The sequence below is a fragment of the Ammospiza nelsoni genome, chromosome 1 (assembly GCF_027579445.1).
Source record: "Ammospiza nelsoni isolate bAmmNel1 chromosome 1, bAmmNel1.pri, whole genome shotgun sequence".
Classification (NCBI taxonomy): Eukaryota; Metazoa; Chordata; class Aves; order Passeriformes; family Passerellidae; genus Ammospiza; species Ammospiza nelsoni.
In genome coordinates this window covers 48,161,762-48,186,959 of record NC_080633.1, presented here as the reverse complement: position 1 = coordinate 48,186,959, position 25,198 = coordinate 48,161,762, and the positions used below count along the sequence as shown (strand labels likewise).

Genomic DNA, 25,198 nt, shown 5'->3' with positions numbered 1-25,198 from the left:
TCTGTGGCCTTTGAAGAGAGGCTTATGAAAATATGCAAATACCTAGATGTTCTTGACACAGCTAAAAGAAATTCAACCCTGATGATATTCTGTATCCCCTGTTTACAGGTGGGGTACAAAATGCAGGTACAACTGTTTTCTTCTTTCTCACTTTTTTCCCCCTGTTGTTTTTTGCTAATCCACAGAGGAACAACATAACGTCAAATCTGTTTACTCCTCAAACAGTCTGGGATGATTGAATGTCTTTATTGTAATTTAGGAAGCAACTGACAGACAAAATTGTGTTGGGTAGACACTAAAAATAAGCACTGTAGGAACCACATAAACTCCCAGGTACAAATTAGCTCTTTTTTTTCTTTTTTTTTTTTTTTTGCCTGTGCAATTTATAATGAGAAATGAACAAAGCTTCTATCTCAAAGTTCCAGCTATAGATCACCTAGAAATTTGAGGGACTACTTTTATCCTGAGAGGTGGCATATTGATCTACAACTCCAAGAATTGTGCCAAGAATAGGAAATCAACAAGATCTTCACCTGATTTATGTAGGCTAGACATCTGTGGCATGCCTTTTGAAGGTGATCTCTCAGAGGCGTAATTAAAACTTGATGGTGAATAATCATGATGATTTGTGTCGCCACATTGTAGCCCTGTGGCTGTTTTTATGTGGTTGTAAATGTGGTTTGTCCCTGCTTGTGAAAAGGATGGTTAGAAAGCACTGGGCTTAAGGGCTAGAATTTTGCACACAGTTCTTATGCAGAAGGTCTCCACATTTTTCCAAGACTAGACCTCTGTTTTAGTTTAGTATTAGTCAAATTGCAAGTAAGTGAAAAAATAAATTCAAGAAGTTTTTAATCAGTAAAACTGAGCAGCCTCTAAATTTGCTCACTCTTCAGAGAGAGGCAGTGCTCTGATATTGGAGATGCAGACTTGGGGCTAGAGAGAGTGGGCAAAGACAGCACTTTGGTCTCTACGTATTAGCAACAACAGCATCACTTTTTCCTTCATCCTCAACTCCCCTGTCAAAAGGAGAAGGAAAGTATTGGGACAAAGGTTATCCTTCAGCCTGAAGATTTTTCCACTGAATTCTATGATTTTGTATTAGTGTGGATAGAATTTTCAAGGCACACAAAAGGCTACTGCTGAAGCAGACTGGATTCATTTCTTTTCTATCTGGATGATGGTTGGAATGTTGAAGAAGCTGTTCATCATTTGGTTTTGAATTATTCCTAGGGTTTGTTTGTGCTTTAAGATATTCACCCAGCCTTCTGAAAGGCCCAGCTTTCTCAGTTTATATCAGTAACAGTGATTTTTACTCTTTCATTTTGAAACTGAAAGGCATAAAACACCGTCCCTTGTCTACTTATGAAATGAGGTGGGGAGAGGTGGCATCTCTGATTCTGCATGCAGAACAGTCAGCATAGTAGATACAGTTAGAGGCTGATTAGCATAAGAGGCATGATCAATTTTGTGAGAATCCCTAGCCTTTCCATTAATTTTGATTTATTGATTTTTATGAGCAGGAGCAGTGAGAAGCTCAGGCTTTGAGGAGGATCAGAGAGGCCAGTGCGTGTCGAGGGTTATTGCCTTGTTTTGTGCTGTGATTTATACAGTGAAGGTACTGGCTGCATTCTTCTGCTTGGTGTTATTTTATTTCTACTCATCATTATAGTATTTAATGACTTAAAGACAAGGGCCCTCTGAGAATCTGTTCTGTTGTGTCTCTGACATTATTGCAGGCTGAAGGTCTGATTATTGGAAGTGCTGAGCCCTTGCAGCTCCAGTGGAATGAGTGAAAGCTGAAGGTGCTCTGAAAAGCACGCCTGAGGCATTTTGTTCTTCTGAAGGGATTGAGTTGTTCCTCATAAATATAGGTCCCTACTTTGACTAATTCCCCTTCGCTGCAAGTCCTTTGAAGTAAATGGAGTTTACTTGATTAGAATTAAACCTGTGCTCCAAATTTAACTCCCATCTTTGCCATATAGCTAAAGAATTGATTAGATCTTAGTAAATCTGATGTTAAAATTAAGCTTCAGTTTTGCTTTCTGATTGGAATACTGCATGCCGGGAAAGATCAGAAACCTTTTTTTTTTTGAGGGTTCAGGGGATTCTGCACACAATTCATGTTCCTACAGCAGAGGTAACTGAACACTCTGAAAGGGGAGTTTTGTGGCTAGAAGAGGTACCAAGACCAGGTGTCTGCAGCTGGTGCAGAGTCAGCCAGCCTGAGCCATTCACATCCTCCTGGACAGTCTTAATTCTAATTCGTCCAGTTCCAGTGAGAGAAAGTGGATGTCAGACAGTGATTCAGACCTGGGAAAATGTGATTTATCCCAGTGCTTGATAATTCTGCTGTTCTTGCAGAAGGAGGAGGAGGAGGAGGAGGTTCCTTTTACAGGAGGAAGTTTGCCTAAGTAGTGGCTGTTTGATCCATAAGTAAGGAAAGATGATGCTGTTTAAGCATATGAGTGACTGCTGGAAAAGTTCAAAAGAGCTCTCATGGAGGGGGGAAAGGGGAAGCTGAGAGATTTGGGGACTAGGTATATGGAGAAAGTTTATTCAACTTTACTTTTTTGTTTGCCTTTTTCAGAACATAGATATGCAACCTACTGAAGTGGCCCTGCAAGTCATGGCAGAGTTTAAAGATTCTGTTCAGTCCTTGGCTAAAGGCCCTTCTCTACTCAGGTTGCTCAGATGTGTCCAGAGGCCAGCATTGCTTCAGTCCTTAGTTTTTGAAAATTCATTTTTTGCTCAAAGAGAATCACAGCACACTCCTGCTTTTCTATTTTGGGATCATAACTACAGTGCTCCTTCCTTTTTTTACTTCCTTAAAGCCAGTATTTGATTAAAAATAAGGACATTGGGGGATTGGTTTTTGATTTTGTTTGTTTGGTTTTTATTATGTTTGTCTCAGGTAAGGGATAGCTTATAGAAGATCCATTGCTTTTGATTCTGGTTATTTTCAAAGAACAAATTTAATCAGTTATATTCTCATCTCTATATCTGTCAACATTTTTCTTGTTACCTCTGTGCAATATGGTAGATCATCTGCTGTGTCAGCAGAGCTTCACATTTCAGTGTGTACATTGATCTAATCCTGTTTTGTGAGTGATGGGCCCTGGTGTTTGGTTCTCAGCAGGCAAGATGGACCATGCTGTTATAGCAGTGGGGAAGGCTCTTCTTTTGATGAGCTTCTTCTCTTTGTCTCTCTGTCCCAGAGTGAGCTACAAAACTTGGCACAAATGACAAACATTGAAAGAATAGAATATTCAGGCAAACAGGTAGTTGCTCCCTCTTCTTGCTGCCAGTCTCCTAAAGACAGGGGTCTATGTTGTGTTTTGTTGTCTTTAAGACTTTAGAACAAGGCTGGCTTTTCACAGTAGTGTTTTGACATCCGTTGCTCCAAGAACTTGGATTTCACTCAAATACGCTACTTTCTAAATTTCATGGTTGATTGTATTTTACGTTTATTTTTTGAAGCTCCTGCCTGTACATGTTTTATTCCACCCCCCCTTGTTTTTCTGTTTTTAGCCAGTGAGACCTGCAACGATTTCCACCCCATGTTCTTCACCCATGACAGATCGTTTGAGGAGTTCTTCTGTATCTGCATTCAGCTTTTGAACAAGACATGGAAGGAAATGAGGGCAACTTCAGAGGACTTTAACAAGGCAAGAAAAAGGGTGGGGTGGGAATAACTGGGCAGAATGGTGAAACAACGCCATGTATTCTTCCCTAGAGACACAGGGATTTCCTAATTCCCATTCTGCTGAAAGCCTAGAGATTTATCTCTTTGGATGCTTTGCACATCGGGATGCCAGCATTTAAAAAGTTACGGATAGAAGATGGGAGATGTAAGGAGGTTCACAGACCTTTTTCAGTCATGTTGCACTGCAGACTACGAGACTAAAATCCTGGCTTGAGGGGAAATTCTGCCTTTTTATGTTAGCAATATTATGCTGAAGTGCTGCAGCCTCCAAGGTTGTAAATAATGCAGAGAGAGTACTGCAGTGATAATTCTGTGCATCCCTTTCATTTAATGTGAGCACTAAAGTGATAAAATATTCAAAAGTGGACACAATCATGACAGAGTGCTGTGCAGTTTAGCCTGATAAAACAAAAAGAAAAACAAAAAAATCCCAACAAACAAAAAAAAAACCCCAAACCATAAAAAGCAACCAACCACCAACACAACCAATCAACAAAAATTAAAAAATCAAAAAACCACATACAAAAAAACCACCAAAAAACCAAAACAAACAAACAAAAAACCCTCAAAACCAGTGAAATAAAAATTCAACCAGAAAGCTCCTCAGTAAGAATTCTGGAAGCTTCAGCCAATCTTCTGATGCTCAGGAAAGCAATAAAGAACACGTTTTTCTCAGTGGTCCCTAGACATCCAATTTTTACCCAACTTACCATGAGGCTGAACAGTATCTCTGGCATTTTCTAAGAATGGCAAACTCATGCTTTTATGGCCAGCTGTCATGCTTATCTTTATTGGCATCCTCTGACTGGATCTTGAGCCTCTTCCTGGGAGATGTTGGTTTTAGAACTGTTGGTTGGGAATGAAAAAAGTGAGACTAAGACATGCTCTGTCAGCACGTGCCTTATGAGTGCCCTGAGACTCAAAAGTTATGTTAGAGCCAGTAGGAATGATCATGCCTGACTGTTAATTGGAACTGTCTGTTATTGAAATGGTCCCAGTGTCCATTTTCTACTTCAGAGTGAAGGTGAATTTTTAGGTCACAGTGAGGAGTAACCTTTGTTGCGTTCTTTCAGGCAAGTTAGTTGGCAGCACTAGCAGAGCCCTGGCTAAAGAGAGAAAGGAAGTCCAATATCCACGCTGTTGTGGCCAGATGACCTAAAGCTTTGTTCTTACATGGAATTTTTGACATGCTTCTCCTCCCTAATGATCCAGGAACACAGAAGGAGCAATAGCAAGATAATTCACTGGACCATATAGGGTTGCTAAAATCAAGAGCTTAAAAAGCAACTTTATAAAGACTAATTCATAATATGGGGTTGTTTTAAATAAATGTATCAACAGCTGCCTATTACTTACAGGCCTTCTGTCTCAGTAGAAGAAGGATTTGTCTACATAATTTCCCACAACTTGAGTTGAAAAATTATTAGCAATCCTAGGGAATTCAGATAAAGAATGGTTGCATTTCTGGGACCAGCCCAGGTCACCCTAAAAGGAAAACAAAGAAATTTACTTTGCAGTGTTAGGCATTGTTGTGGAGGTTCATAGGAGATCAGGGAGTTTTTTCTCTGATATGACTAGTTTGCTACTTCTGCTATCTGTTGCTGATAGTCCTGCAATTTCATCTATCAGTTCTGTCAGGGTCAGTACCATTGGCACTGTGTCTTACTGCAGGTGTCATTGAAGACGTGGGCAATTCTGAACTCTGTGGGGCAAATCTGAAACATTTGCCATTGGGCTTACCAGGGTTTGTGTCTGGTGGTGGCACTGTGCTGCATGATTCTGAACACAGGATCTCTGCCTGCAGAAATAATTCCTGATTTTATAACTGTTTCTGCAAAGGGGAGGGAATGCTAAGCTCTTGAGTCTCTCATTTCTAACACTTCTCTAATTATGTTTTGCTTATCTAAATCCTTTCTTAGAGTCATAAGGAAATTTTTGTGCTCTTATCCACTTGGAGACACGTGGTGGTGATGTGAATTACTCAGCCGATAAACATCTGAAGGGATCTGTGAGTGCAGCAAACTGTGCTCTTGTGTGGGCTTGTGAAGCACTGGAGGGCTCGTGGGGGCTGGCACGTTACATGGTGGTACCCAAGGTTTACCCATCTGCTTTTGGGTGGCAGCAGCCAGTGCAGCCCATGGCTTTACCAAACTAAGCACCTCCATTTTTTTTATCCTTTCCTGGCTGGAGGCTTTGGTGATCACAGCATGTTAGTGCTCTGTCTGCATCTTCCCTGCATGCTAAGGGTACCCATTTCTGGGCAGTCACTATTGAAAACTTGGCAGGCAAAGGCCACGTGGGGCTGGGGAGGATTCAGTCTGTCCTTTCAGAGGTGGAGAAGAGAACAGACCTCACAAGATGCAATAATTTACTTGTGTGAAAAAAAAAGATAAAATCTCCCATCTTCTCTTTGTGTTACTATTTTTCAGTTTCAATAACTTGATTGTCATGTTAGTGTATGAAACACCACTTTGTTAGTTCACTATCCCCCTGTCTGACGGGGTCATTTGTTTTATTCCTTTCTCTGTCCCTTCCTTCCTTAAAACCTCCAAAACAAAATTAGATGGTCTCAGTATGTTGATTGGTAACTCTTGAGACCTGGATGTTCTGCTAAAAAATCTAGACTGCTTGCTTTGATGTTTAATCATAACTGAAGAAAAGGAGCTTTTTAGTTTAATTTCAAACTTTTGATTAATCACAGTAACTTGTACATTGAGGGTCTGTAGGAGGTCTGTGTGCACATACAGAGAATTATTTCCTCCTCTTTGAACTGGGGAATGACAGGCACTAAAAGAGGTGAGGTGATTGAATTTCCCCTCAGGTTTTAGTGCCTGCTCTCAAGGGTTCTTTAAGGCACATATTAAGACTTCCTTTTGATGACAAAATGGCATACCGTGCCATCGTGGTTGTTCAATTTATGGTGTGGAGATTCCACATAGGTTTGTTCATTTTTAAATTTTCAAAAATAATTAAACTGGCTCTTTGCTCACAGTTGGAAGTATTTTATGGTATTTTAGTGAGACATTTATGATCTCATGCTTTATCCAATTCTTATTCATTAAAAGACACGTTTTGCCAACACTTGCATAAGAAAAAGTCCTTTGATGTTTATGGTGATAGTATGACACTGTCAGAGCTAAAACCTTTTTTTCAGTCTCTATGTACTAGTAGACATCTGAATAGAATAATTCAGACAGTCAGCTAAGCTTATATTATGCCTTTGTAACATCTTAAGACATGCATAATTCATGTTTTGTGAGTTTCCTAGAGAAATTAAGATGCAGTTGTATAGATAGACATGCAAGTGGCAACAATTCCATTTGAAACCTTTTTGTTTTTATTTGAGCCTACAGATGATCAAAGGCCACTTTACAAGTTTCTCCAAAGTCATTTGTGAGCAAGCAGCATGGTTTATGGCTTTGAAAATATAATCTCCAAGCTTTACATACTTCTACATGTTTTATTAAAGCAGAAGAAAGTGTTTTGTATTGATTTTTGGAGTCAGTGCTGACTGTAAGAAAGCCAGCCTGAGTTATCTCACATCCAGCATCTAGAAACCTTTATCAGCAGCCTGCCCATTTAAATAGGTGCCCATCAGTCAGATTTCCATCTTATAGGGACCACCCTACACTCTGCCAGGGTAATCAGACTCTGCTGCCACACAGACTGAGAAATCCTTAAACTGCTTTGAGGTCTATGGTTTGCTTTTAACACAGTGATAGGGGGAATTCAAAGTACCTGCTGGACAGTAAAATTCCTCCCATGGTGCCAAATGAAAGCATACTTCCAAAAGAAAAGTTTTTGGTGATCCCCACTAGATGTACATTAGTAAATGCACCTGGATTGCCCTAATGTGGATTTACACTGTGATTGATATCCCTTCAGTGGTCTTCTTGTAAAGTACACATATTGTTTCTTGGGATACAAGGAGACAGCAAGTAGGACATTGTACAGGGGACAAGATTATCCTCTTAACTCTTTTTTCCAGAGATTTCAGGCAGCTGCTTTTCATACGTTTGAAGTTCGCATGCTAATAGGAGGAAGGGTGAGCAAATGGATTATTTTTAATTGCAGCCATAACTTGTCTTATTAAACCTGCAGAACAGAATAAGCAATTTGCTAATTCTGTACCTTGTGTTGTACCATCTTTAAAAAAGCAGATTAAGGGTAAAAATAACTGCTTCAAGTCCCAGTGTGGAAGGAAAAAGACAATTTTTTTTGACTTGGCTAGCAGGGTGTTGAAGCTGCATTACAGAGAATGGGCACAATGTGGCTGATTTTATTAGTATTAGTGTCGTTGTTGGGTTTTAGATGACCAGAAATGACTACTCATAACAAGATGCAGATTATCATTCCAGTGTGGCTAAAGTTAAATTGGAGGAACCAAAACTGAAAAAAATTTGTAAGTACTGTGATATAAGGTGCTTGAAAACCAAAAATCCACTGCATTCTCTAAAATTACAGGTTTGAGGAATTGGAAAGTGGGACAAGTTTGGGTAATGATGCTGCCAATGCATTTTTCTTGTTACTTAGAGATTTAGTTAATTTGCCCTTTGGACATGTGTTTGAGATCATCACAGTACAGAACATGAGCTTTTAAATGTTTTGTGCAAACGTATTTTTTAATAAGAATATGTAATAATATTGCATAATATAGAAGAAAAGGAAGAAAATACTTTGTAATAAGAAAAATATTCTCAGAAACCTCAAAAAACAGGTTTCAGCATTCAGCTGAAATCCATTTCACAGAGGCAACCTGCTGAGGAGCTGCCCTTGTGGTATCTGGCTGTTTCAGGGACACACCAAGCTGCAGCACTGGATCCCCCTGCAGCAGGGGGGTCTGCTCAGCAAGATGATAAAACATGCCACTGACAGGCATGCACATAACAAACTGCCTTTGTGGAGATCAGAGGAGTAGACATTGTTCACAGCGGCAACAGATGCAAACAATAAATGCCCTACGTGAGTCCTGTAATTAAATAGCAAAGCAAACACAGAGGCATTTGATAACCACAAAAGATGTTTATGGCTCATGCTCAGGCTCTAGAAACATTTTTCCTTGCTCGCTGACAAGATAACAGAAAAGGTAACCAGGCGTAACATAAAAATGAAAAATACCATTTCCTTCCTCGGTGGAGGTTTGGAAATGCCATGCCACAGGTTTCTCAGCTTCTCTGGTGTTGTCGTGGTTTTGGCAGCTGTAGCGATGAATAAATTGGGGAAGGCTGGGTTCAAAATATGACTATGGCTCTTAAGAAGCAAACTCGTGTGAGCGGTGGTTTTTGTGAAAATGTGGTGGGCCAAACCCACTATCAGTTAATGTGAGTTACCCGCAAGGAAGAGAAGGCCTAGGGCGTCATTTTGAAAGGGTTGGAGCAACAATGTGGCAGAGTCGTCACAGCTTTGCTGGGTCCACTGCAGACTGGGGAGACTCAAGGAGCAGACTGTGCATAGCTCCTGCCCAAAATGCCCCCCTGGCTGGAGCCCTGTGGTCCTAATGCTAGTCCTTGCCATGGCAGCTCTGTGCCTGACCTGGAAGTGACAGGGATTTGCGTCACTCCAGTGGGAGCAGCAGGTCCCCAGCATGCTCAAGTGATCCCCTCTAGTGGCACCAACAACATTCTGCACTTTTCTGCTCCTTGCCGGCTTGGCCAAGTCTTGATAATCCGGACTTTACAGGAAGGAGGGAAAGGCACCCAGAGCTGAAGTGCCTGGGCAGTGAAGCAGCTGCACGGTCAAAATCAGAACCAGGATGTGTGGCCACTTGCTCCAGCCCCCTCCATCACCCTGCACAGAGGCAGTAGCAGCTCCAGCCCCAAAGGGGTGCTTTCCTCTCTCTGTGTCTTTGCCCCCACCCAGCTGCACAGGGAGGCCTGGAGAAGGATTGCAAATGGTAGCTTCAGAAAATGAAAGAAGCATTACCTCAAACAAGTGAAAAATAATTCAGACAAACTTGAAAGTAAAATCCTTTGGTCAGTCTTTAAACCTGTTTGTCACCTCCTTTTCAATGCAATGAAAGAAGAAGGGGATGGTAAATAGCTCTTCACAGATGCTCTCCAAAGCATTATTGTTTTCTTATGGGTCTGAAGCAGATGAATTTAACTTCTTTTGGGAGAAGCTTTGGAAGGCTGTTCTGTTAGGATTTTACTGTTGGGAAATGCCAGGCTAGTGGAATGATTGCACCTCTCTGTTAGCTTTATTGCACCTTCCCTTGAGAATGCTTTGTTTATATCACTCAGGGATATTGCAAATAAATTATTCTCACATACAATGAATTCAGTATTCCCCAGGCTGGGGCAGATTAGCACAAATTAAATCCCACATTTTCACACCTGAGGCCAATAGCACTTTATTAACTTTTATTGGAAACGGATAATTGCTATAAATATATTGTATCATTATTTGTGAAATGCATGAATTTATAAAAATATTGTGGCAGTTAACATTTTGCAAGTCTGCTGCATAGATTACAGAGAAAATGAGACTTTTTAATTGAAGAAATTACTCCCTTCAAATATCATAGGAATCTTTTGGAAAGCATAATTTGGGTGCATAAAAATTGTCAAGTCTATTCCATTCAATAACCTCTTCCTTCAGAATGGACTTTTTTAAATAGTGCAATTGAATGTGATGCAGAGAGAGCCTGTTTAAGACCTTTCCCTAGCATTTGGTCAGTGTTCCCTCTATTCTTTTTGTGGCCTAGATATTCCAAATGTATGCCTTCATCAGCTGCTCGCTTAGGAATGGCTCTGCTTAGTCTTCTCCATCTCCGTGCATTTATCTCCACCTGTCAGATCTCCAAATGTGTCCCATAGCACTCATCTGCTGCTCCTGGCTGCAGGAACCTGAGAAGGGGTGTTTAAGATGCTGAAGAGGCATCTTTCCATTTACTGAGGCATCAGTCTGTAAAAATCAGATTTAAGTATTCATACCCCAAAAAATCAGGGCTGTCAAGCTCAAAAGAATTGAACGACAGTATCACATTTTTAAATCTACATGGTTGCTTCCTTCTGAAAAATTTTCAGTCTGAACTAGCATTGTCAAGAATGCAAATACATTTTTAAAACTAATTTGTGAAAATTAAGTACTTAGACTGCATAATGAAGCAGTCTAACTTGCCCTTTTCCTGCACTTTGTAGCTTATGAACTATTCTTCTAGTTCAAAGATATTTTTCATTTAAAACAGTGTCTTTACTATTTTTTGTCTTTGCCACAAGGCTTTGGAAGTCCTTAGTAGTAGGGTCATATCTAGTTACAGATGAACAGTCCTTCTCCAGTGACCACATATGCAATGATTTCATGGAGGGCATAGCCTTAAAAGGAAGATAATTTTCAAGCTTGATTTCTGCCCATTTATATGCCTGGATGGGTGCACCAACAAAGAGATGGACTCTTCAAGCCAAAAAATCAAGGGAAGGGAAGGACGTCTCAACAAAACATTTGTTATTTAAAACAAGAAAAGAGTATTTTAGTGTAATGCATTCCTTGACCAGCAGCTTGTCTTGTCCTTTCCCCGGTAATGAAAGACTGTGTTGGTTTCAGCAGTGGAATTGCTTATTTGTGGAAAACCTAGCCATTGTTGGCAGAGGGGATTTTATCCCCCAGATTTCTAGTGAAGTCTGTGTTACTGTAGAATACATGCAGGTCTGTGTAACACCCTGGAGATTATAATTTTTAAAGCTGCTGGTACTTCATACTTTCAAAGCACTTTTCATTTTCATCTCAGTGGGTGCTGATCAAACCAATAAACTTTCTCAGCCTTCAAAAAGATGACTGAGTGGAAAGCCCAATAACCAGAGGAGGAACACTGAGTGTAGGTTATCTGTGCTAACCGCTCTTTTTCTACTCCACAGAAACCTTTTGCACTGGAAAAAAATGCCTCAGTTGCATGTAGAGTGTGTTAGTGGTGAAGGGAAATGATATAACGTAACTGGCACTGTCACCAAAACAGCATATTTTGTGATATTGCCCCTGTCATTCCTGTCTAAAAGTGTGGATAATAATCAGATCCCAGGAACCGCTCTTGTCTCTGTATTTTTATTTATTCTTTCTAGGATGTGTTTTTGTAGTACAGTTAAATCAGAGGTGCATGGCATATGGCTTTTTGCTGCATGAATTGCTGCTGATGTGAATGTCAGTGGGCATATAATACCAGATTTTCATTTTGTGAATCACAACGCATGGAATTCAGCCCAAGAGCTCCCCAGACTATAGACCTTATTATAGACAAATAAAAAAGGGAAGGAAGGGGGGAGAGGTGATGTCTCGGATATTTTGTTTCAGTTGAAATGAGGTTATCGTGATGAATGATGCAGCTGACAATGAGATTTTTATAGCCTCTCTTGGAGTAGCAGAAGAGCTTGTATTATTGTTGGTTTGCTTTAAGTAATTGTAATCTAAATAGCACCATGGTTGAAAAGAGCAGCAGAAATCTTTCATATGTGTCTCGTAAGCAAAGCCAGGGTGCTTATTTGTTTTTGTCTCGTCTGTCCTTATACAAATGTCCTTCATTGTTTGCATCTTCCATCTCGGGTATTGTCTTGATTGAATATGTCAGTCACCATTAAAGAGGCGTTTGCCAGTCAGGGGCTGCTGCTGCCTGTCTCTATTTTTAGCACATGAGGTAACTGGCCAGCAGCTGACAAGCTGATCCTGCTACCCATGCACCAGTGTAAATTAAGGTTGGCTGTGATAGAGGCAGATGGGAGGGAGGGAGGGCTGCTGGAAAGCATGGTGAGAGGGAAGGAGAGGATGGTGTGTGGGTGCAGATGGGCTCTCCTCTCCTCTCTTCTCCTCTCCTCTCCTTTACCCACATCAGCTACCTCAATCCACATCCACACCATGCACCCTGGGCCAACGCAGGTACCTGCCTCTGCTGTCTCTCTGTAAGTTACCTTTATTAGGTGGTCACAGGTTAAACTGGGCCTTGGGGTGCTAATGTGAGCTGTCCTCAAGTTCCCAGACACTGCACGAGAGGGAAAATGGAGGACGTGAGGGGTTTAGCACGTCGTTTCGGAAGGCAGTGCTAGGTTTTGCCCCACAGAGACCACAGCAGAGGCAGTTTTTATTTGGGGTAGTAGTGAAGCTTAGGCACGTGGACTTGCGTTATGCCACATTTCCACTGAGAGCTAAAAAGCTTACTGGGGGATGGAAGGTGTTGTGTGTGCCTCTGAAAGTGGTAAGGCTCTTTTTTCTTTGCCCTTTTCCCTCTTCGCTGTGGATTCGAATAGCATGCAAAAAATCTTGTGGATTTATTGATGACTAAAATATAATTTATTGGGAGGTTCCATCCCAGTTCCTCAAGTTACTGGTCACGGTAAGCAGAGGAGCAAGGCCCCCAGTAATACATATGAAAGCTGAGAAATATCACCTTAAAAACTGAGCACAGGAATGGAGACAGATTAGATACCATGAAAGTATATCAACCCAAACAATGGGGAGAGGTGAAGGAACAAATATCAGAATCCTTGAAAAAGGCATTTGTGTAGATGATTAAAGATCTTGCCATGCCAGCTGAAGATATTTTTGCCATGGCCATGAAACTGAAATGCTCAAGAACCAATCCTTGCATCAAGAATGTCAAGTCTATTTCCAAAAGACTTCTGTGAAAGTATCTGGAAAAAGAGCTTTCATGCATGCTTTGAATTTTATGGCAATGTTTTTCTCTGAAGACTTTTCTTCAGATTTCAAGCATCAGTTTTCTCTCTCAGGGAAACTGATCAGAACCTCAGCAGTTAAAAATTGCGGTTCTATCCATTTTACTTGACTAGTACATGCTGCCTAGAACTTTTGTTGTACTTAACCGAGAGCCCAAAGGAAACCACAGATCTCATTATATCATTGTTACATTGTCAGCCTCTTCAGAAGCAATTGACCAGCCCTTCATAGTGAAAATAACATCTCTAAAGTCTCCAAAGTGGAAAAATGAAACATCTTTGTTTTTGTAAAATCAGATGTTTGAGATAAAGAATGTAATCTCAAAGCTGTCAAGATTCTGAGATTCCTTCCAAAAAATCATTTTTATGTAAGCTAGGGTTCTGGAAATTGTTAAAGGACTGTTACCTTCCCTGGGGATCTGGAAGTTGTTAAAGGGCTGCTTTCTTCCCAGTGATTTTCTTTTTTGATCTGATTGTCATATAACTGATACTTCTTCATTTGAAGGCCTATATGTGATTTTGAAAGCTAGGACTGGATGTGGCAATCTTACTGAATTTTTCTCTCTGTTCCTTTAGCTTCTCTCCATATTCAGCACTCCAATCTTCAACAGGATTTATTCCCCCAGATTACTTTCCACCTGTCCTCTTTCCTTGGAGCAATGGCATGCCTCATAGTACTTCCACCTGCCTTAAGGAGGGTGTTAATGGCTTTTCTCACTTTCTAGCTGGGGACACTCGCTGACTACTTTGCGCAGCCACAGTTGTCAAGACATCAGAAAAGACCCTTTCAGGTCATAGAATATTGGAAGCCAGCTTTTGGAGCCAGGATGGGTGTTATTGGCAGCTATGCATTTTCAGCACTGGTAGAAATCTGAAGGCCGCTGTTAAAACTGTAAAGTCAAAATTACACGTGCACATGCATTTCTTCTTCCTGAAAATTGATCCATATGGACAAAAAAGTCTTACCTCAGAAGTAGTGGTATAAATACAATATTTTAATAATGATGGCAGAGAACAAGATACTCTTTTATCTAGCCTAATTCTGCACCTAATTCTGTACACAGTGGACTTAAAGTTTAATTTACTTAGAGAAATAAATGTCTCCACCAATTTGGGAGATGGACTTCAGGTAAAAGATATTTTATGTGTGCAGCTTGAAAATGGATTCAGTTATATACACAGCCTGAATGGCCCTTTGCTGTGTAAAATCTTTAAAATACCAGGCAAAATCTTTAAACTGGAGGTTCTACTTTAGGAGAAAAGAAAGAAAATATCTCCATAAAACTTATTTACCTTTGCATGGGTTAAGGGTGTTTTATTGCCTTGATGCTTTTAAGCTCCAGAGAACAGGATGTTTCATAGCTGCTCAATTTGCTTTAGTTATTATCATTTGAAAGAGTTTGATGGTTCTAATTTCCTTCTCTACACTTCTTGGTTTTAGTACTAGAGTAACACTTCAGTATCTTATATTGATTTTTATGGTGGTCAGGGTTTTGATATTAATTTCTGCGGATATTTTCTTTGATACTAAAAGCTGAGGATGGGTGACTGGCAAAGCAAATTGAGGCCTCAGAAAGTCTAATTTCATGTTTTACAAATATTGTTGTAGGTGCTTGCTTGTAGGATGGTCTCTGGGCTGATGAGTACCATGAATCACCAGTGCACCCTTGTGTGGTGTGGACTAACTGCACACTGGATTGCATTAGCTGAAGCACAGCCAGCATGGCAGAGGAAGGGATTATTTCCCCCAGCTTGGCCTTTATGAGGCAGCAAATGGAAGACTGTGTCCAGTTTTCTCCCCTAGAAATGGGGAGAAACTGATGAAATAGAGCTAGTCGAGCAAAAGTCTGCCAAGATGATTACGGAGGATGGAGCATGTGGTGTTCAAAGGGAACGTGAAGGAACCAGGTTTGTTCGTCCTGGAAAAGGCTGGATCCAGGGTGGACGCAGTTGTACCTTCTGCCATTGTTAGAACAAGAAGGATGAGGAGAAGATGCACACCCTTCTCAGAAGTACACAAAGAAAGAATAGAAGTCGCAATGAAGAAAACTGTTTGGATGTAAGGATGAAACACTACCGATACTGGTGCAGCCCTTGAACCAGTTGCACAGAGAGATTATAAAATCTTTATCTCTGGAGAAAAACAAAACTTGCCCAGAATTTCCCTGAGGAACCTGACTTAAGTATGAAATTAGCTTTGCTGTGTCTGCAGAACTCAATGCCTAGAACTGTCTAGCTACCTGAATTATTTTGGAGTTTTATGGGTAAAATCTACTTTCTCATGCAGTAGGATATCTTATCCAAATAGGAAGCGGTAATTCATGTCATTAATCATCATTGAAACAAATTCAGATGGAGCATCAGCCAAGCTCATAAATTTTTCCTAATATTAAATAAAGCATAAAAGATCATTGAGATGGATTCTGTGGCCCCTTTAAGAAGTCAGTCTTTCCCCATTAACTGTGGTGATCCCTTTAAAGCAGTTTTAACTTGTCTTAGCTTTGACAGCTGAGCTGTTACTACTCAGGGGCACTCAAGCCCCTTCAAAAATGTGATGTTGAAAGCATTTCTTCAAAATTTTCAAAATTTTCTTTTCAAAGTATATTTTACTAAATGGTTACCACTGGCTATGCTACAGCACAGCTGACATGGTAACTTCTCTAACCACAGCAACTCATTTGAAGCCTAATTCTTAAAGAAGAAATGTGTGTAGAAGTTGCAGAGCCATGTTTGGCTGCTACTGGATTGGTTTTGGGGATGCTTGCTGTTTGTGGCTGGCTGTTCGGGTTTGGGGTTTTTTTAAAGGTGCTTATCTTATAACAAAACCTTGCTTTTGCTAAAGCGCCATTCCTTACAGGTTCTAGCTTCAGGTGCAAGCTGTCATTTCACCATCCCAGGAAGTTTCAGGTACTTCTTTTAAGGACAGGTTTATGACTAAAAGGAGAACACCACTTGAACTGACAGAATATACAAAGGGTAAAAAAAGGAGAGCAGAAAGGTGATGTTAAGTGATTTTTGTAGGATAACAAGGATGTATAAATTATGTCTTTCTGCATATTGCCTGAAAAGTTAGTGGTAGAGATGGGAACTTAGCCCACACCTCATTTGTCAGTGCTTTGGTGACAGGCCAATTATATCTTGATTTCTTTTCTTGTATGATACACAATTCTGTTTGCAAGGAGAGATTTTTTTTTTTCCCCTCTGTGGTGGAAGCATCTTCCACATTAAAGCAAAATATTTACTCTTTGTTTACATCCTTTAAAGGTTAAAGTAATTAAACCGTTAGATGCAGTGTTTGCTGCACCTTTGGTGTCAATGGCTGAAATGAAAATGCTTGGCAATTTGAGACAGTAACAAGAAGGATGAGTATAAACTGGAGAGATGGCATTCACACTGTCTTTTTGTGCACAATCTCTCATGCACAGTTAGAAGCAGTAAAAATTTGAGAGCATTATGAGAGAGCCAAAGCTGCCAGAAATAGGTTTTTTTTCCCTCTCTCTCAAAATGACCAGAAAGAACGCAGTCATAAATGACAAATTTAATAATCCACCATTATTTAGCAGTATGTGCATACATGAGCACAGAGTTGGCAATGCTTGCTGGCTTTGTGGGGCTGGGCTTCTGTGGCCGCCACAGGTGTTAGAGATGCTCTATATTGGGCAGAAGGTAAGACAGGACCTTGAATATAGAAACCCGTGTGTTCGTGGTGCCTGGCTCCAGCACAAAGCAGCAGTGCTCTTATTGCCAAGGACAGACTATGCCTTGACCTTTCTGGAAAAAGTTCCCCACTGTCCAGATGTGAAAATTAGTTTCTGGCTAGCACAGAAATGTTAAGCACCACTTGAAAGGACAGCAGCTCAGGTGTGGAAGGCAGCCAGACCTCACTGCAAGCTGTGGCTCAGGTAGAAACGTTGTCCTCAGAGGCAGTATTAAAAAAAAGAGTTATAAAAAAGCTTCCAAAAGCATTGCATCCTACAAAGCAAAGTTATTTTGATTAAACTGATAATTTTAAAATAAAATGGCTGCAGAGAAACCAAGAAAACCAGCAAATCCCTTCTCTCTGTTTTTCCAGATAGTACAAAATGTTACTTAAAAAAAAAAAAAAGGATGTTAAAAATCTATTTATAAATCAAAAGAAGAAAAGCAGGCAAAAAATTGTACAAGCAGCATTAAGCTGCAAAAATTTTCCTTGGACACAGTGCAGTACCTTTTCAAAGCAGCATATGGGGTTTATTCTGGTGACTCTAATTTTAACATGAATGGGAGTCACGTGGAATACTCCTGGCATACGGCTTTGAAAATATATCCCTGCATGATTAAGGAAGACTGAAATATTTTTAAATGTCTATTTTTATTTTTTTTAAAACCAATTCTGAAATGTTTTTAAAGGAAAGCATTAATGGAATGAAAGTGGTCCAACCCTGAACAAAGCAGTAATGTAACAGGTAGAAATACTACTGGCTTAGAACTGTAGATATGTTTGTGTTTCAGAGGCTGGGTAATGAAGAGCAAGGAAAACTTGGAGTTTGTGCCCACTGTTGCAACTGCCCCTGCATTGCTTGACCTTTATGAATTTGTATCTTGACTTGGAAGATGAAGTAATCATTCCACCTGCCACGTGCAAAGAGCAGAGGGTTCAGCGAAGGCCCTACAAGGTGGGACTTGTCTCTGCAATGGCAATTGCCATTCAGCAGTATTGACAGCATCTTTAGCTTAGGGATGATCGAGTCTGAAGAAATATGTACTCTGAAGATCAATTAGAGAGAGGCTCATTAGCGGGAAGGAAGTTCTGAGCAGATGCAACAGCCCTGACAAAGTGAGCCAGAACGCTGATAGAGCTGGGCCTGGTGTGTGGGCTGAATGTGAAGCAGGGTTGCTGCAGGGAGGTTCAGAGAGTCCTTTCTGACAGCCGGTCCTTCCCACCCATCTTCAGAGAAAGCAGTCTTAACAGCTTCTTGAAATGTTTTGAAAAGGATAAGACAGAAAATGTCCATAAAACCATATTGATGAATACAGACATGAGCATAGTGAGGAGTGTGGACAGTCATCTGGTGTCCTTCTAAAGATGCCGAGAAAGAGGGAGAAGTTACTTTTTCTTTTCTAATACTTTTTTTTTTCCTCACTTTTTTTAAACAGAGAATGAAAGGTTAATTTTTATAGCTTTAGTTTTGTGGGGGTTTCAGTGCTTGAGGATCTCCTCTGATTGTTTGCAATACCTTATTGCCTGTCTAATATTTATCTATCTTGACATCAGAGACATGTGAAAAAGGAAGTTGCCTGCCTTTTATTCTTTTCACAAAATCTTCACCACTGATATCACGATGCTGAGCTCACCTGTCCTTTTTATCTGTTTACTTTGAGTGGAGTTTCTCTGGTCATTCCAGCAGAGTTGCCACTTTCCAGACTTAAACATGAGATGAAACAGGCAGCATAAAGAAAGAGTATTTATGCCAGCTTTATTTAAGCAAGAGACTTCATTTAAGCAAGGCTATTTATATAGCAAGGTTATTTATACTGCATTTGGCTGTGAATGGGCGTGTGTGGGCACGCTTCTGTTGTGCATGCGACACGTGTTTGGGGTATGTATATTTGGCTGCACATTTCCATGTACAGGGATTGAAAAAGTGGCTGTTAGTGTCTCTGAGAAGGGGATGTTTGCAAAGCCCAGCTCAGGGAGACGTTGAAATCCTCAGAACAGATGCCTGCTGCCAGAGGCTGACACAGAATAGAAGCATCAGTAGCTCATTTTGTGTGCTCCGAATTACCTTATGAGGGTGTGGATGGAGGATATTGCCCTTTCCAGCTGAAGCTAAGTGCACATTTGCAATAGCTCCATGGTAAACAGCCCTCACTGTTCATTCAGCTTATGTGAGCATTCATTTGACTTTCATTCCTGCATGAGGTGGAAGCAGACAGAACACATTCTTCTCAGGAAAATTTGTTGTGTGCTTGCTGGACCTGGAAACTGGACTCGTGTTTTCTGTTCTTCACATTAGCTGTAGTCTTGGCAATCCCTTTCTGCACCACCAGAGCCTTCTGACACTTACCCTTCCATGCAAGCCTGGAATGCAAAAGCAGTGCTAGGGGGATGTGGAAAACATGGATTGGCTCTCACCAGCGGCTATTAAAATAATAGTCTGAAGATCCTTCAGCAGCTGCTGGGAAGGTGAACCAAGGCAAAGATAGCTCTGTAATTGAGTTGTTTTCAGTATACTCTTTCTAAACATCATCAACTAGCATTGTCAGTCTGGCCTTAAAGGTGCACAGTCACAGCAATGCAGTTCCCTCTTAAAGCTGCTGGGTGTCTGATTGTTACTCTTAAATAACACACAGCAGAAGCTTTTAAAATTAAAACACACACATAGAAAACTCTTTTCAATAAAAATCTCATTTCTTTTTCCAGGATGCCTAGACAAGTAAATAGTGGGTTTTTAGAAATCCAGAGATGTTTGCTAGCATCATCCTTTGTGACAGTCTTAAGGGTCTGTTGGATAAAAACCAAAGCCCCTGCTTCAGGTCTCACACTACTAATCTCTTCTCCATCAGCAAGGGAGAGCATGAGTTTTGTGTGAACAGATTTAATCTTCCTGTGCAGCAGATGTGCTGACACATGGGTTTCTCTAGTCAATGGGGTAAATAATCTTCTGTTTAAGTAGTTCCTAAGTACCTATTTGTGTAATTAACATATTAAAAAACTCATGCATCATTATTTAAACAGTGAGCCATGACAGCATCAGACTGAGTTCAGATAACTGAGACAGATGACTTTTTCCCTTATTTTGTCCATCCTCTTGCACTTTGGTTTTGTTAAAATCAGAAAAGCTGAAGAAATCATTCTGTTGCCATTTCATATGATTGAGTAGAGATTTAACTACTATCTTCCAGAAGAAGAAAGCCACAGTGCACTAATGAATAAGATGCAGGAGGAGCATGCATGCCTGTAAGAGAGGCAAGACCGAGCACCTAAGGGACATAATTTGTTTCAACAGTGTTAGTACGATGTACATTCCACAGTGCCCATCCTACTGAGAACTAAGCATTAAATGGAAGCCTTAGACTGTTTGGATTGAAGATAAACCTGGCTGCTGTTGCTTGTTTGGCAGCCTGTGCAAAGCACAAGTTGGAGAAGTGGCTGAAGATGGAAGGTAAAGTGCTGCAGTGATGTGAAATTGTTCTGTCCTGGCCGTGTGTACTCCAGAGAGAGTGATTGAATGAGAGAACTGAGATTACAATGACATGACTGAAAATGCTCTCGGTATGTTCCAAAGGGTTTTGATACAAAATTTTGATATGCATTTGAACAATGTGGGCAAAGGAGGGAGCAGGGAAAATCCTAACCCCGACAGTGGATGAAGAATATGTGATAGATTTGGCAGATAGTGCTTATATGGTCTGAATGTACTGGAAATTTTAAAACTCACAAGGTGGTTTCTGAGCCTCTTGCAGTTTTGTATTTAAGAGTGCTATGTGAGGAATCCTGAAGCCAATGATGTGTACTGTGAAACCTTCTGCTGTCTACTGTCTGGATTTATTATAATTGATTTGAAATTCTTCAGTGCCCTCTCATGCTATATGACTGCAATGTGTGTTGGAAATGGCAAGACTTAAAGGTTGCAGACAGCTGCGGGGGCTTGTGTATTTTAAGGGCTTTTTTAATATGATAGCTATTCAAAGACAAACTGTGATTGTATACGACACTGCCGCCAAACCTAAACATCACTTGAGGTTGTTTGTCTGCTGTACCCACTGTCAAGGTTAGAAATAATTTTCTTTTTGTTCTTTGTGCATGTATCAAAAACTATGCAACTCGGAATTTGTTCACTGTGACAGAATAGTCTTCCTCTAAGCAACCCAATTTCTCTTTCTTCCTTTTCCAGACTAGGTTTCTTATATGCAGTTGTGGTGCTTTTCTTCTTTTTGTTTAGTTAGTTCTTTGGGTTTTGTTTTTCTAAGATGTGGATATTTTGGATCTCTATCAAAGCCAAGGCATTTCAGATCTTCTTGGAGTTAACACTGGAGGTGCAAATGGAGCCTACAGTCATGTTGTCTAGACTAGGAAGTCTCCTTTTCACTACTCAGACTACGTGTAATCATTTAGCAATAGGAAAACTGAGAAATATTCATGTCAGCTCCTGTAGCCAATTTCAGGATTGTTTGTAGGCTGTCTTTGGCTTAGCTGAAGAGCTTCAGTTGTCAGGGAAGATAAAGAAGAATTGCAAATTCAACACCCCTAGATAGTCATCATCCAGACTACTGTTGTGTATGTCCAAGACTGTTGTATGAAATTCTATAAAGCTCTGATTTCATTTATATAAGACAAGTGGAGATTTTATTTAATGCACATCTTTGAAGTCTTTTATTATGTGAATGCATCCTCAGAATGCAGGCAACCTACCTGGTGGTGCAGGAGGAGACTTGGATGCTCCCTGTGGTCAAAGCAGAGGGGAAGGTAATGAACACTGAGCACACTCATTGGTGCTTGAATGGTGGAAATGCTTTGCAGAATAAAAGGTTCTGTGGTTCTGTAATTCACAGAGACCTTCTGGGTGCTATGGTGGCAGATCACCTCTGAAGGTCATGTCTAATCTGATTTACAAAGCTGTGTTACTGACTGTTTTCAGCAGCTTATATATCACTTGCGTGTTCCTAGTCAGATAAGCTTTGTGGTTTGCAGTCAAGCTGTCTTAAATGGCAGACAAGATAGATGTCTCTTTATGCTCTGGCCCAGCATTTTCATTTTAATTTGTGTTTATATGTTACTATGCAAAAACTTCTTTCTGACACAGTAGTAGTAGGTAGAAAAACCAAACCAAACCGTCAAAGCTGTTCATTTGAATAAAAGTGTAGGGGTCTCCTGATAAAAGAGTTATTAGGCTTTCTGATAGTAAGATTTGGGAAAAACCAAACTAAATGTGAAAAATGTCCTTGAAAGTCTCTGAAATAAGTATTTGCATTATCTACAGATAGGTCCTAATTGACTCTTCAAGAGTACAGATGTGGAAGGGAAATGTGTAGGTCTTCCTGGAATAAATCAATAGAACTAGCTGTTCCTGGTGCAAATCAGCTGCTTCTACAAATGGACTTTTGAAAGGACTTGAGAGTTTACTCAGAATTAACAGGTAATTTATGGCACTGGAAGCCAACCATCAAGCCTATGACTGGGGAAGTCTTAGCAGGTTAACCATCTTCCCCTTTAGGTATCTAGGCTAAAAAAAGAAAAACCCACAATCTGGAAGGATGAGTAAGCATTATATCATCACCGATTGTTCCTCAGCTCCCACACACAAACAGGTCTTAGCCCATGACAGAATACTGGCAGGAGCTGCTGTCGGATTGACAAGTAGCAGCTTTGGTGTGAAGCCTTCCTGGAAATCTTTTTTCCTTTTAGTTGAACAGCATCATTTTATCCTGCTATCTTAAAAGATTTTTTCACAAATCTTATTTATTATGCTGCTTTGAAATGCCTGGATTTTTCTAGCCTTGAATTTTTGATCTCCCTTAAAAGCTTTCTTTGGTATCGGTGTCCTGTCCTGCTTTAGATTGCAATGAAATTCTTTGTGTGTTTATTCTCACAACACAACCTTGTGAGGAAAAGAAATGCAATTTGCAGGGGAGATTGCTAAGGAAATAAAGAGACAAAGGTGAGATTTCATAACCTTAAATCTAGTGGCTTGCTGTCATCAGAAGTAGAGATCTCTGTCACTTCTGCTCCTTTCCTGTGAAAGAAAAGACCTTAAAAATGGGTCTTCTGAGTTCTTGACTGGTTGCCCTAATCTGGGACACAGTCTTCTCCCTGTCAGTATGTGAAATGCAGATGGGAGTTTTGGAAACTGGGCCAAGGGAAAATTTCTCCAGATACATTAAAGTTGCACTGCTAATCATTATTTTTGATTGCAGTGGGGCTTTGTTAAACAAAGGACAGCCTATTGAAGAGTTTTGAACTCTGTGTATCACATAACAGGAAGGAACAATTTATTTCATTGGGAACCTCTTCAATTTAATATTTGCTTTAAAAATGCTAATTGCAGAGACCTCCTAGGAATGTGCTATTTGATTTTTGTTGTCCAGTAGAATTTAAACTTGCTGGTTTGCATGACTATTTTAAGCTCTACATATTGACAATGTTTCCAGTCCATGACATGACAATAACAGCTAGCAAAAATAACCTTGAAACTGCTGAAGTGTTTCACCCTCCACAGACAAATGACAGAGCATGCTCCACACTCCCAGACCACCCTCTCCCCTGTGAGATATGGGTGGGAGAGGGATGGAATGGGACAGACTGCTTTTTTCCGCAGCAAGTTCTGTCAGCGAATCTAGTCTTTTTAATTAGGCCTCATTCCCTTAAAATGTACAGTGAATTTCTTTCCACTTATTCATAAGTTGAATATTTCAACTGAAAGAATGACCTCAAAAGCTCGCCAGCTCAGGGTAATCCTTATGGTGATGGTGCTGCTCCAAAGGCAAATGAAAAGCCACAAGTACAGCATTGCCAGGAGTGAACCTTTATGGCATCCTCAGCCATTACAAATACAGTTCTCTCAGAAGCCCTTTTCTATGTCAAGAATTGTAACTGAGTCACAGATGCCCTGAAAAGCCAAATCTCTGGAGTAGCCTTCTCTTATGGCCTTGCTCTTGAGGCTTGGAAGACCATCCCAGACTCTAGATTAGACTCAGGTCGAAGATATTTAACAGGGAGTGGCATTTGTTGTACATGGAGATTAATCTACCTTTATTTACCATGGCACATGAAGTGGAATGCTGTTATTGGTGCAATATAGAAATATTGAGGGTTTTTTAAGAAGGGCTTTAATTTTTTTAATCTTTTGGTCAAACAAATAGCGGTAAGGGTTCCTGAAAAAGGAATGTATCCTCATTTTTTTTCCATCTAAAATTCTTAATACCATAATAATAGTATGTCAGTGCCTCATGGTTGGTTTGAAGCTGTCTTTTTAATATAAATGCATGAACTTGATTTTTCTCCTCATTTTGCAGTTTCAGTAACAGAAAGGAAAGGATGAATTGAATGAACCGTAACTGCCATACAGTTCCTTTGCTTACTGCATTGGTGGCTTAGGAATCTTTTCTTTCTCTCCAGTGTTGCTTCCTTTCTTCTAATGATCTCTCCTTCCTTATATTGTCAGAGGTCAGGACAGAGTTTTTGTGAACCCTTGGGCATAAAGATATCTTAGTGGTGGATTTCATCACCTGAACAGGACAGGAAATACCCAGTGTAGAGTTAGTTGTGTGAAGATTCAGGTCACTGTCTGTGGGTGCCAGATGCATTTTTGGAGGTTTCCTAAAAGCTGTCTCAGATTTTCGCCTTGTTTTGGAGAGGTACAATATATGGTGCTGGAAAGCAAAATACAATACTTTGGCAGTAGTCCTGTCTTCTGCTGGTCAGTTACTTAAACTTGAAATGTGACTAAGGTGTACTATTTGTTGGAGCAAGTCCAAAAGAGGGAAGATCATCAGGAGGCTGGAGCACCTCTCCTGTGAAAACAGGCTCGAGAGAGTTGTGGTTGTTCAGCCAGGAGAAGGGATGGCTCCAGGAAGACCTTAGAGCACTTTCCTCAGCTGGAAAGGGACTTGTTACAAGGGCATGGGGTGACAGGACAAGGCATAATGTCCTTAAAGCTAAAGGGAATTTGTTTAGATTAGTTATTAGGAAGAAATTCTTTACTGTGAGAGTAATGAGGCTCTGGAACAGATGGACAGATGGATGCACCATCTCTGGCAGTGTTCAAGGCCAGGCTGGATGGAACTTCAAGCAACCAGCACTCATAAAAGCTACCCCTGCCCATTGCAGGGGGGTTGGAACTAGGTGATGGATCTTTTA

General features: G+C 40.4%; 1 protein-coding gene across 2 annotated transcripts in view; it reads left to right on the top strand.

Moving 5' to 3' along the window:
* The window catches only part of ELMO1 (engulfment and cell motility 1), a 303,943-nt gene that overhangs the window by 196,937 nt on the left and 81,808 nt on the right, over positions 1-25,198 (top strand). For both annotated transcript variants that reach the window (XM_059473758.1, XM_059473750.1), the window contains exon 17: positions 3,529-3,665. In XM_059473758.1, coding sequence (XP_059329741.1) covers positions 3,529-3,665 — 137 coding nt within the window. The remainder of the gene's footprint in view (positions 1-3,528; positions 3,666-25,198) is intronic.